The sequence below is a fragment of the Kogia breviceps genome, chromosome 15 (assembly GCF_026419965.1).
Source record: "Kogia breviceps isolate mKogBre1 chromosome 15, mKogBre1 haplotype 1, whole genome shotgun sequence".
Classification (NCBI taxonomy): Eukaryota; Metazoa; Chordata; class Mammalia; order Artiodactyla; family Physeteridae; genus Kogia; species Kogia breviceps.
Window position 1 is genome coordinate 71,243,018 of NC_081324.1, and position 12,445 is coordinate 71,255,462.

The 12,445-nt window shown below is 49.7% G+C and overlaps 1 protein-coding gene across 2 annotated transcripts in view; it reads right to left on the reverse strand.

Annotated features, from left to right (window-relative positions):
* Positions 1 to 12,445, reverse strand: part of KIAA1671 (KIAA1671 ortholog) — a 185,392-nt gene that overhangs the window by 111,641 nt on the left and 61,306 nt on the right. For both annotated transcript variants that reach the window (XM_067014673.1, XM_067014674.1), the window contains one exon: positions 6,184 to 8,958. In XM_067014673.1, the coding sequence (XP_066870774.1) occupies positions 6,184 to 8,958 (2,775 nt within the window). The remainder of the gene's footprint in view (positions 1 to 6,183; positions 8,959 to 12,445) is intronic.

The window sequence follows — 12,445 nt, forward strand, 5'->3', positions numbered from 1 at the left end:
AGCATACAAAAACTTGTGCATGAATGTTCATAGCACCTTCCTCCATAATAGCTAAAGAGTGGAAACAACCCAAATGCCCATCACTGATGAATGGATAAATAAAATGGGGTGCATGTATCCTGCAGAATATTATTCGGCCATAAAAAGGAATGAACTACTAATATATGCTACAATCCGGATGGACCTTGAAAACATCATGCTAAGTGAAAGAGGTCAGTCACAAGGGACCACTTCGTGTGATTTCACTTATATGAAATGTCCAGAATCGGCAAATCTATAGAGACAGAAAGTAGATGAATGGTTGCCTGGGCCTGGAGGGTATTAGGGGAACAGGAAGTGACTGGTCAGTGGGTACAGGGATTTCTGGGAGATGAGAAGATATTTTAAAATTGATATTTTAAAATTGATGATGGTTGCAAAACTCTGTGAATATACTATATAAAAGCCACTGAATTAACTGCACACTTTAAATGGGTGAATTGCATGGGCCATGAATTTATATCTCAATAAAGCTGTTACCACCTCCTCAAAAAATGCTGCTAACCCCTCCACAGCCAACACCCTGGTGCAAGCCCTGTCACCTGTCTGAGGTCCGGGGCAGCCTCCTCACAGGCCTCCCTGCCTCCACCCTCACCCAGAGGGCAGCCAGGGGACTCTCTGAGACACAGATGGTGGCAGCTGCTCAGAACGCTTTGCTAGCTCCCTTACGCTCTGGCCCCTCCTCACCTCCCCAGCTCAGCTCTGGCCAGCATCTCAGGGCCCACTGGGGTCCCTCCAGCATCCTCAGGACCGGCTCATCCCCAAGCTGGGGCATCTTCACTCGCTGCTCTGCCTCTCCCCCGCCAGATCCCGGCCTGCCTGGGGTGCTCCCATCACTCACATGGCATCTGTCAAGTCCCTTCCCATGAGACCACCCCTTAGAGAAAGGCGGGGACCGGGAGGTTACTCTATCTCCCCGGGACTTACCACTCTCTCACTCTGCTTGCCCATCTGGACCAGCGCCGTCTGCTAGAACACTCTGTGATTAGGGCGAGGTTCTCCCTCTGGGCTGAGCAATACCACGGCCATGGGCCACTTGTGGCTTTTGAGCACGTGGATGTGCCCAGTGTGATGAAGAAAGCGAATTTTGGATCTTACTTAATTTTCACTAATTTAAATCGAAAGACCCACACGTGGCTAGTGGCTGCCGTAGGGGACGGCACAGCCTGATACAGTGGACTGGGCCCTCCCAGCAGCCCTGGTGCCCAGAACAGGAACTGACACCAGACTTGTACACTTATTCAACGTGTGAAGAGATGAAGGTTGACCCTAAGTGCATCCCTCTGACTTCCACAGACCCTCTCCACATCAGGCCCTGGGCCAGACACTTGACTATATGTTACTTTGTGATAAATCTCCAGCAAGTCCATGAGGCAAGCAGGATTCCCATTCTACAGGTGAGGAAACTGAGGCTCAGAGAGGTCTGGCAAGGTGCCCAGAGCTACACAGCTGGTAAGTCACAAAGCTAGGTCTGCCCAATGCCAGGTCTGCCCCATTTGCAGTCCAGGGCTGTTTCCAGGAAGAAGTCAAATCATGTAAGTACAAAGTGTTCATCTTCCTAATGAAGAATTCTTTTTCCAAAAGTAAAGTGGCGGAACTTAAGCCAGCAGGTTATAGGAAGGAAATACAAATGGCCTCACACACAGGTGAAAAGATGGAGGGCACTCATTGGAAGCATGAGCTCCAAAAGTTTGATAACCCAGCCGGCTGGCAAGGCTGAGGGAAGACGGGGCCCTGAGGCTGTGAACTGGTACAGCTCCACTGCATGGCGTGCTGGCAGTCCTGCAAAATCACAGCCCCCTTCCCCCGTGGAAGGGCAATCGCCATTCTGAACCCACAGATACACCTGCACATACATGGTTTGTAAATAGCAAAAGGTGGGAAATATCATCCACCTCTACGACGCAGCAGTTAAAAACATGAGGACGCTCTCTGCGGGCTGAATGCAAAAGTTCTCGAAGAGGCTTTATACAAAAAAAAAAAAAAAAAAGTCAGGTAGCAGATCTGCGGGTTCAGCGTTGACCCTCCACCCAAGAATCCCCAGGGGAGCTTCTAAAACTGACAAAGGCAGGCTCCACCCCAGAGACATCAGACAAATTGGTCTGGGGAGAAGCCCCTGCACTGCTGTCTTTTAGGACTTACCCACAGGCAACCAAAAGTTTCAACCACTCTTAGAGAACGCCTCTCTTTTATGGAAAAGGGAAGGAAAAACAAGACGTACGTATTCACGTTTGCATGTATTTTCAGAAAGAAACTCTAAAAGAATCTGGGAAGAAAAGAATGTGATTACGGGGTGAGGAGGAACGGGAGGGTGGAGAATGAGAGGCCTGGGGGAATTTTTACTTTATAAGTATTTTTGGAGCCATGCGAAACTATTCTCTCTTGAAATGAAAATAAATCATTTGATGAAATGAAATACTATCACTGGGCCTGGGACAAAGTTCATTGGGCCTGGGACAAATGTTAAGTGAAAAATAAAGAAAGAGTGAGAACGAAGGGAAGAGAGGAGAGGCGGGAGGGAGGGAGGAATAACTTGAATTGCAATTGCAATCACACCCCATGTGGGGCACATGAGCAGAACTGGCTGTCGATCAAGAAATCCTCGCCCACGGAAGCAGAGATGCACCTCAAGATGCTCAATGAAGCTCTAGAACTCAAATCAACCCAGATGTCCATCCGCAAAAGTCTGGATAAAAAAGGCTTTGGCTCAGTCACATAATGAAATACTTTGCAACCATTAAAAATAATAAGGTAATTACATATGCACTTTTTTTTCCTGTTAAAGTTTTAAAAGCAAGTTATCTGGGTGTATATCTGAAAAAAACAAAAACATTAACTCAAAAAGATCCATGCACCCCAATGATCACAGCAGCATTATTTATAATTGCCAAGGTATGGAATGTAAATGTCCATCAACAGATGAATGGGTAAAGAAGATGTGGTGTGCGTGTGTGTGTATGTGTGTGTGTGTGTGTGTGTGTGTGTGGTACACACACACACTGGAATACTACTCAGCCATTAAAAAGAACGAAATGTTGCCATTTGCAGCGGCATGGATGGATTTGGAGGGCGTTATGTAAGTGAAATAAGTCAAAGAGAGAAAGACACATACTGTATGGTATCACTTATATGTGGAATCTAAAAAATACAACAAACTAGTGAATATAATAAAAAAGGAGACACAGATATAGAGAACAAACTAATGGTTACCAGTGGGGCATGGGGGCAAGGGGCAACATAAGCGTGAGGCGGGGGGGGAGGTACAAACTATTGGGTGTAAATAGGCTCAAGGATGTATTGTATAACACGGGGAATACAGCCAATATTTTGTAATAACTGTAAATGGCAAGTAATCTTTAAAAATTTTACAAAATATTTTTAAAAATTTTTAAATACACGACAGAAAAAACAAAGCAAGTTGTGAGATTTTCTGAAGAATGCTGCCATGTTTCCACAGGACACTATGCATTTACCTATCTGTGTCTGGGCCAGGGTGCCCCAGCCTCAGATCTACATACGTTTGGGGCTCCATGATTCTCTGTGTTGGGGGCTGCGCTGTAGGATGTTGTGGAGCACCCCCGGTCTCCACCCAGTAGACACCAGGAGCAAACTCTTCCCTGGTTACGACAACAAAAAAAAAGCCTCAAACTTTGCCAAATGCGCCCTGGGAGCAAAGCTGCCCATGGCCGAGAACCACCAACAGGCCTGGAGGGGAGGGTCCCAGTGCACCAGAGGGTCCTCATTTGGGGGAGCTTTCCATCCTAAACCATATGTTTCAATAATATTTTAAATTGTGCCCAAGCATTCACTACTTTTGCAATAAGAAAAATACATCAATACACATGAGATGGGTAAGCCACTCTGGAGTGTAGGCAAGTCTCCAAGGAGATCAAAAACCGTAACAGTGGCTGCATCTGGGGGACGGAAAAGGAAAGGGGTCCGGGGGGACATTTTTCTATACACGTTATACACTCTTGTAAGGTTTGAATTTTCAACAACCAACATTTTTTACTTCTGTTTTGCTCTTATTTATTTTTTAAAGGTCAAGAACCAAAGATCTTTGGGCAGGAGAGAAAAGAAATGGGGAGCTGTTCCAAGGCTTCCCAGTCCCCTTTGTGAGAAAACAGATCCCCTGACAATGAGCGCTCCTGGGGCCCCAGCACCCTGGGCGGGCGTCCAAGGCCGGGCTGGGGTGGCCCCTCCACGAGGCCCCGAGTCTCTTGCTGCCGGCGGGCCCCTCAGCCAGGCGCTGGCACACAGATACAGTGTCACATTTCCACGGCCTCTTCCCTCTCTCGCTTCCCCATAACAACAGCCTGGAGCTGGGGCGGGGTGGGGGGGGGGGCGCGGGGGGAAGGCGAAACCCTTCCTGGAGGCGCATCTGCGGAGCCCGCTGCCTGCCCGACCCATGCTGCGCACTTTACCTCCTCTCCGCCTGGTCGCAGCGCCTCAAGGAAGGAATCCCGGTTAACTCCTAACTCCGGAGAGTGGGAAACTGAGGCTCGGGGAGGCCAAGTACCTGCTCTGCACACAGCTGAGCCCGTGAGCGGCACAGCGGAGATTCCAACGCAAGCCTGAATATGGTCATTGGAAGAGACGTGGGTTCAAAGTCTGCTTCCACTACTTACATGCCCGGAACCTTAGGTGAATTCTCCTATCGCTTAATTTCCACAACATCCCTTTCTAGGTTGGATGGGGGGGTGACAGGAAGGGCCCCGGAGTCAGTTTCCACACTGGCCCCAGGGCATGCCGGGTTTTTTTCCCACCTCTGAACCTTTCTATGCCCATGCTGTGCTCCTACCAAGAATGCCCTCACCTCCCCTAATGAGCCCATCCGAATTCAGATCCCTCCCTCAAGGGTGGGCTCAGGCCAGGGCCTCCTCCGGATGTCTCCCTGGGCCTCTTCTCCAGCGCCTCAGTCTGCACCACACCTCTCCTGGCCGTCAATCACTGTGTCCCGCCTCCACACAGAGAGCAAAAGCTTCCCGAGGGCTGACTCCATGCCTCAGATTTCTTCCCCACCTTCGTGATCTCGCATTCCACTGAAAGCTCGGGTATCAGGCCAGACCTGGGTGCAAACACTGGCTATGCCACTTGGTGCTTTGTGACTTGGGATAAGTTACTGAACCTCTCTGAGCCTCATTTTTTTCCATCTGAACAAGGTGATCATACCTGCGGCAGACGATGTGGGTGCCCGGCCCACCACTCAAGTACATGCCAATGCTGCGTGAGGATTTTCCTCTCCACCACTGAGCATGGCCCCAGCCAGGTCAGAGGAGTCTGAATGGTAAAAGCCCCAGACACAGGCTTAGGCAAGGACAGAGGGGAACTAGGAAACAAATACTCCAGGTTCCCTGCCCCTTGGACAGGACTACCCAGAGGTGACCTGGGGTCTCCCCAGGGGTCTCCAGTGGGAACGAGCCTCAGGTGCCCACACCTTCATCACCTGCTTCCCTTCCCTGACTCATTTCTCCTCCCCACACCAGCGCCTCAGGGGATCACCTCCTAAAACAACTTGCAGGGGGCTGCTTCTATAGGAACGCAAACCACAGCAATCCCTCTCGTGTGGATTGCCCTGAGGCTCATGTGAGCCTGCTCATTCCGCAAACACTTCTTGAATGTTCACGACACATCAAGCAGGATGCTGGATTCTGGGGATACAATGATGAATGCGATGCAGCATACTGGAATACAGCAGGTGCTCAATAAATGATACCTATCGTGCTCATTCTAGCCCAGAGGTTTAAAACTGGTAGCCCACAGGCTATATAGTGCCAGCAGACAAGTTTTGTTTGGACTAAGCAGCATTTTTTTAGTACTCTGTCCTCATTTCATGATGGGGGGAGGGGATTACGGACAAAAATCTGGATCTTTCCGGTTCTCTTGATAAATCAGATCTGCCACCTCAACACCACCTTCCTCACTTTTCAAGAACCAGCCGGGGCTGTGCAGCGGTTGCCCCCTTCTGATAAGGCATGGGCTCTCCATTTGCCACAAGCCCCACCACTCTCTAGTGTCTCACACCCAGCCTGACTCCACTCATTTCCATACTCACCTGGCCTACCCACGTGGGTTCTGAGTTTGAGACCCCGGGCCTGCATGTTTAACAACATTTGACAAAACTGCAACATGCTTTGTACTCACCTTTTGACTGTCTTGATTCCCCGACTCCTGCCGACAGAGCCCTGTCTTGATGTCTTTGGCCTCTGAACTCTCCCTGGGGAGGCTGGACCTCCCTTTGTGCTGCTCTTGCCTCCTCTCTCTGGCTTCCTGCATGATGCACAGGCCCTCTCGGATTTTGAGAGGGGCGCCTTTCTCCGAATGGGCCCTCTTGACATCCAACAGTGACCTTCCACAATCCCATGGGTGGTTGCCCCATTGGGTCACATTGCCCTCCTCTCCCCTCCCAAGGGATTTCCTTGGGGGCCCTTTCTTCTGGTCAGTGGGGGAGGACCTGGGTGGCATCGTGGCCCCACTGCCCGGATCCTCCCAGGAGGTGGTGGGCTTTGACTCAGCCAGGGGATGCTGGCACTTTGCACTGTGGTATTTACCGATAAAGGCCTTTTTTTCATCCTCGGTGACCCCCGAGCCTTTTTTCCTGGGACCTGCAGGGCCAGAAGAGGCCCCTGGATATTTCTCAGGAGGAGCTGAGTGCGGCAGAGCCCACAGAGGAGGGCTGACCTTGGTGTTTGTGGCTGACCCCGGGGTCTCTGCCAGTTGCTTGCCCGAGCAGGGGGTAGAACTGGGGTTTATTTCGGCAAAACTGGTTTGTTTCCGGGGGCCCTCAATTTCAGGGCCCTCCTTCAGGCTCCTCCGTCTCCGATCCACCTCGCCTTGCTGGCCGGGCCTCTCAGGATTCGAGCCCCTGGGCTCTGTGGGCGGCCACACTGTCAGCTCCTGAGCTTCCCTGGGGCCTGCGGCCGGCTGTCTCTGATACTCGGCCATCAAGGCGTCAATGTCGAGGACGCTGGACCTGTAGCCGTCCTTGATTTTACCTGGGAACGTCTCGCTGACCACCTCCGTCCTCCTTCTGACCAGGAGATGGGTGGCTTTTGGGTGACTTTTGAGAGCCGGAGGTGTTTTGGGAGCACCACGGGGGGATGTCTTGTTCCCACTGTCCTTCCAGTCGCTGTGAAAACCAATGCTGTCTGCCGGTCCCCGACGAACCCATAAAGTGTCGCCATCGGAGATTCTCTCGCTGGGAGGACCCAGAATCCTGTCCCCAAGAGACGCCGGCCTCGGAGTCTTTGGAAAGCTTGCGCTGTCATGCTCTCTGCCTGGAGCCTGGTTTTTACTGCCCATGGTCTCCAGCAGCTCTTCATGGTTCAGAGAAACCAAGGTAGATGTTAAAAGCTGAGGCGATGGAGGTGGGGCTATTTTTCTAGAATGTTCCATCAAGTTTTCAGGCCCAGGCTTAACAACGCTCTTTGCTTTTTGAGTGTCGGGAATCTGATATGTCACTGCAAAAAAGGTCGTCTTGGGTTCCACAGACGACGCTTGCTTTGCCGCTGAAAGAACCTGTGACACGCCCGGGTTCCCCTGCTGGGGCTCCTCCCAACCGTGGGCTAGTTGGGGTTTTCCTAAGGCACCTGAGGTGCGGGTCAAATAACCCATCTGTCTCTGCTCTGCCTTGGAAGAGTGCTCTGGGGCCAGGAAGCTGAATTCATCAAACTTCACATCGTGGGGTAACGTCCGCCGCCTCCACCTCTCCATCCTCTGGTCACTGGGGCTCGCCTTCCGCATCCTGGCTTCGGGCTCCGGCACCCGGGCCGGCCTCGCTCCACCCTGGCTGCCAGCCACGGCGAGGGTCCCCTTCTGCAGCAGCACGTCTGCCTGTGGCCGGGCTCGAAAGTCAGAGGTCTCGCCCTTAGCCCTGGAAGGAGGCTCCAGAGGGCCCCCCTGGGGGGCACCCCTTTCCCCTGGTTTTATTCCAGCCCCTTCGATCCCCTGGTGCTGGGCCTCCTGCATGGCCGCCTGGCTGGTCCTCACAGAGGTGGCCTTGGGGCTTGGTTCCGAGCCTCTCTCCTCACTGACCCCCACGGCGGCTTTCTGCCAGCTGATGGCCACCCCACCTGTCCATCTGGGTGACAGGCAATTGCCTCCAGACGTGTCCTTTAGCTCTCGGTGGAACTCAGGCTTTGGCCCACTGCCCTCACGCGTCCCTCGAGCTTCCCAGATCAAACTGGCCCTTTGGACGGACCCCACCTGGCCTTCCAGCCTGCGCTCGGGGTCAGCAGGGGTCATGGCAGGGGTGACCTCCTGGGACAGCGAGAGCCGAGACTGGCTGCTCTGGAGCGTCACAGCCTTCTCCTCGGGCACCGTGGGGACGGCCTCACTGTGCACACGCTCCCCGACCGCGTGCATGATGTCATACTTGGGCTCGACCCTCTCGGATGCGGGAGGGCTTTCCAAGAGCTTGAGGCAGGGGTTATTACTGCACTTTTCACCCACGGGGTATCTTCCCAGGACGGAAAATGTATGATGCTGTTTGGGCTCACCGTTGGAGAAGGCGGTCCGCCCAGATTTCTTTGGGTCGGGATTTTCCAACCACTCTTTCTTCAGGTATGTGGTTTGTGGGAAAGAGCTTCTTGACCCAAGGAACCTGGATCTGAGCTCCAAGACATCGGCCATGTCCCTGGGGGTCATGGCTGCGGGACAGTGTCCTGACAGGTCAGCCACGGTGTGCTTCTCCACGTGATGTTCGAACACTGTGGCCCACACGGTCTGGAAGCTTCCATCATCATCCGGGGTGCTGGCAGAAGGGCTCAGAGATCCCACCACACTTTCGCTCCAACTGCTGCCAGGGACTTGGTCAGAACTGTCTTTCCGCTCTGTCTGCCTGGATTTCTCCCGGGGCGTCGCAGGCTTCCAGGGGCTTCTTGGGACAGATGCTCCGTCCACACCATGCCCTTCCTTTTGCTGTGGAAAAAAAAAAAATCCAATTTAAGTTAAAGGGTTTGAAATGGAGGAAATTCCCTGGTGGTTCAGTGGTTAGGACTCTGGGCTTCCATTGCCAGGGCCCAGGGTTCAATCCCTGGTTGGAGAACTAAGATCTCACAAGCCGTTCAGTGCAGCCAAAGTAAAACCTCGAAGGGCGGTTTGAAATGGAAAGAAAGAGATGAGATGATTGAAATAGCTGCATTTATTTATTGATTCATTCATTCATTCATTCATTTATTTTTGCCTGCCTTGGGTCTTTGTCGCTGCACACGGGCTTTCTCTAGTTGCAGCGAGCAGGGGCTACTCTTCGTTGCGGTGCGCGGGTTTCTCATTTTGGTGACTTCTCTTGTTGCGGAGCATGGGCTCTAGGCGCGTGGGCTTCAGTAGTTGTGGCACATGGGTTCAGTAATTGTGGCTCGTGGGCTCTAGAGAGCAGGCTCAGTAGCTGTGGCGCACGGGCTTAGTTGCTCCGCGGCATGTGGGATCTTCTCTGTCCGGGGCTCGAACCCGTGTCCCCTGCATTGTCAGGTGGATTCTTAACCACTGAGTCACCAGGGAAGCCCTGAAATAGCTGCTTTGAAAATCACAGCAGTGAGACACCAGAAAATCTTACAGACTGAACATAGCCAGTGTGGGTGAGGACGTGGTGAAACAGCCACTCTCAGACAGCCACTCTCAGACACTGTTGGTGAGAAGATAAATGGGCATGATTCTTGGGCAACTCAGTATATCTGTCATGATTTTAAGACACTCATTTCCTTTTATCTGGCCGATTTCCTCCCAGGATTCTTGCTTTTCCCAGGTGCACTAGTCTATGTGAACAAGAAAGTTCATACAGCACTGTTTGTGAAACAAAAGAACACAGAAACAACCTAAATGCCCATCTGAAGGGCACTGGCTAAATAAATTCTGAAATATTCAAACAACTGAATACCACACAGGCACTTGGATCCACAGAAGGGGGGGCGGGTCCCAATGTCCTAACGTCTAAGAACACACAAAATGTCATGCTGGTGGAAGAAAAGCAGGATGAGGAACTATATATTTATAATAAAATACCATTTAAAAAGACTACATGTGTACATGTGTATAAACGTGTACCTGTGTACATAAACAGTGGAAAAGATATCAATCAAACTGGGAGTGAAGGGCTTCCCTGGTGGTGCAGTGGTGAAGAATCCGCCTGCCAATGCAGGGGACACGGGTTCAAGCCCTGGTCAGGGAAGATCCCACATGCTGTGGAGCAACTAAGCCCGTGTGCCACAACTACTGAGCCTGCGCTCTAGAGCCCATGAGCCACAACTACTGAGCCAATGAGCCACAACTACTGAACCCACATGCCACAACTACTGAACCCACGCACCACAACTACTGAGGCCCGCACGCCTGGAGCCCGTGCTCCGCAACAAGAGAAGCCACTACAATGAGAGGCCCACGCGCCGCAACAAAGAGTAGCCCCCACTCACCACAACTAGAGAAAGCCTGCGTGCAGCAACAAATAGTCAATGCAGCCAAAAATAAATAAATAAAATAAATAAATTTTTTTAAAAAATTGTGGGTGAAGGAGTGAGGGTAGGAAGAAGAAATGAGGATGAGAACATCATCTTTTAATCCTACACATTTTAGTTCTGTTGGGTTTTTATAATATGCATGTATTATTGCTTAGTCATATTTAAAATTTTTCTTTTCTGTTAGAAAAAAGTCTACTTCAAGAAGCTACACAAAGATTTAACCATACGACCCACCAATTCCATTCCTGAGTATATACCCAAAAGAACTGAAAACAGATGTTCAGACAAAAACTTGTACACCAATGTCCGCAGCAGCATTATTCACAATCGCCAAAAGCTGGAAACTCAAATATCCATCAATGGATGAATGGATAAACAGAAAGCGGTATATCCATGCAATGGAATATTATTCATCCATAAAAAAGAATGCAGTACTGATACATGCTATAACATGGATGAACCTTGAAAACATAATGCAAAGTGAAAGAAGTCAGACACAAAAGGCCACATATATGATTCCACTTATATGGAATATCCAGAATAGGCAAGTCTATAGAGACAGAAAGTAGATTCATGGTTGCCAGGGGCTGGAGGCGGGGGATGAGGAGTGACTGGGTAAAGGGTTTCCATTTTGGGGGGGGGGGGGAATCCTGGAACGGGACAGTGATGACAGTTGTGCAACCTTGAGAATACACTTAATGCCACTGAATTGTTTATTACAAAACAATTATAGTGCAGGCACAGCCATAGCTTGCTAATCTCTACTCTAGAGGATGGAATGCTATTAAAGACTTTAAAAAATATATTGATTTAAAATTTTTATGTTTTATTTCATAAATTTTGCAGAAGTAATATATGAATTCATTTTCATTGTACAGGAATCTAAACAATAGAGACAAAGCTCAAGTCCTTCAGTTCCCTCATTCAAATACTCAAATCCCAAGCCCCTTCCTGGATAACAACTGTTATCAGTGGGAAGTGGATCCTGGAAGAACCGTCCAGAACTTTCTCCTTGCATTTGTGTGTGTGTGTGTGTGTATGCACACATAGTTTGTTTTTTAAATTTTAAAAATATATTTATTGTTCTTAAAACTTAGTTTAAAAGGTATATTTTATGTTATGTGTATTTTACCCAATAAAAAAGAAAAATCACCAAAAGATAAGTCCATTTATAGAGACGAAATCTCATGATATTTAAAGCAAGCATTTTTTATTAACTCTTCATTTTTTTGGAAAATTTTCAAACATATGAAATGACAGATTTAAATAAACAATTCACTTGAATAAAAACAATAAATGTCATTATAAGCGAAAAAAATAATAAATCAATGAATAAAATAATCAGTTTGCCATAGCCCATCCCCTGGATTCAATGACAATCAACATTTTGCCCCACTGGCTTCACGTAGCCCTTTTTGTTCTTGCTGCTATTGTCACTATAGTATTTTAATGTGAATATGGGGGCTTCACCTAAATAAGGGCCTCCCTCTACCTTTTTTTTTAAAAAAAAAAAAAACTCTGTATAATTTTCTTAAAAAGTAAAACTGTGATCCAGCCATTCCACGCCTAGGTATTTTTCCAAGAGAAAAGAAAATAGATGTCCCTACAGAGCCTTGCCCGCAGATGTTCAAAGACGCTTTATTTGCAATGGCCCCAAACTGGAAACAACCCAAATACCCATCAAGGGGTGAATGGAGGGCTTCCCTGGTGGCGCAGTGGTTGAGAATCCGCCTGCCGATGCAGGGGACACGGGTTCGTGCCCTGGTCCGGGAAGATCCCACATGCCGCGGAGCAACTAAGCCCGTGAGCCATGGCCGCTAGGCCTGCGCGTCCGGAGCCTGTGCTCCGCAACGGGAGAGGCCACAGCAGTGAGAGGCCCGCATACCGCAAAAAAAAAAAAAAAAAAAAAAAAGGGGTGAATGGATAAGGCAACTGTGGGCTACCCGTATAACGGA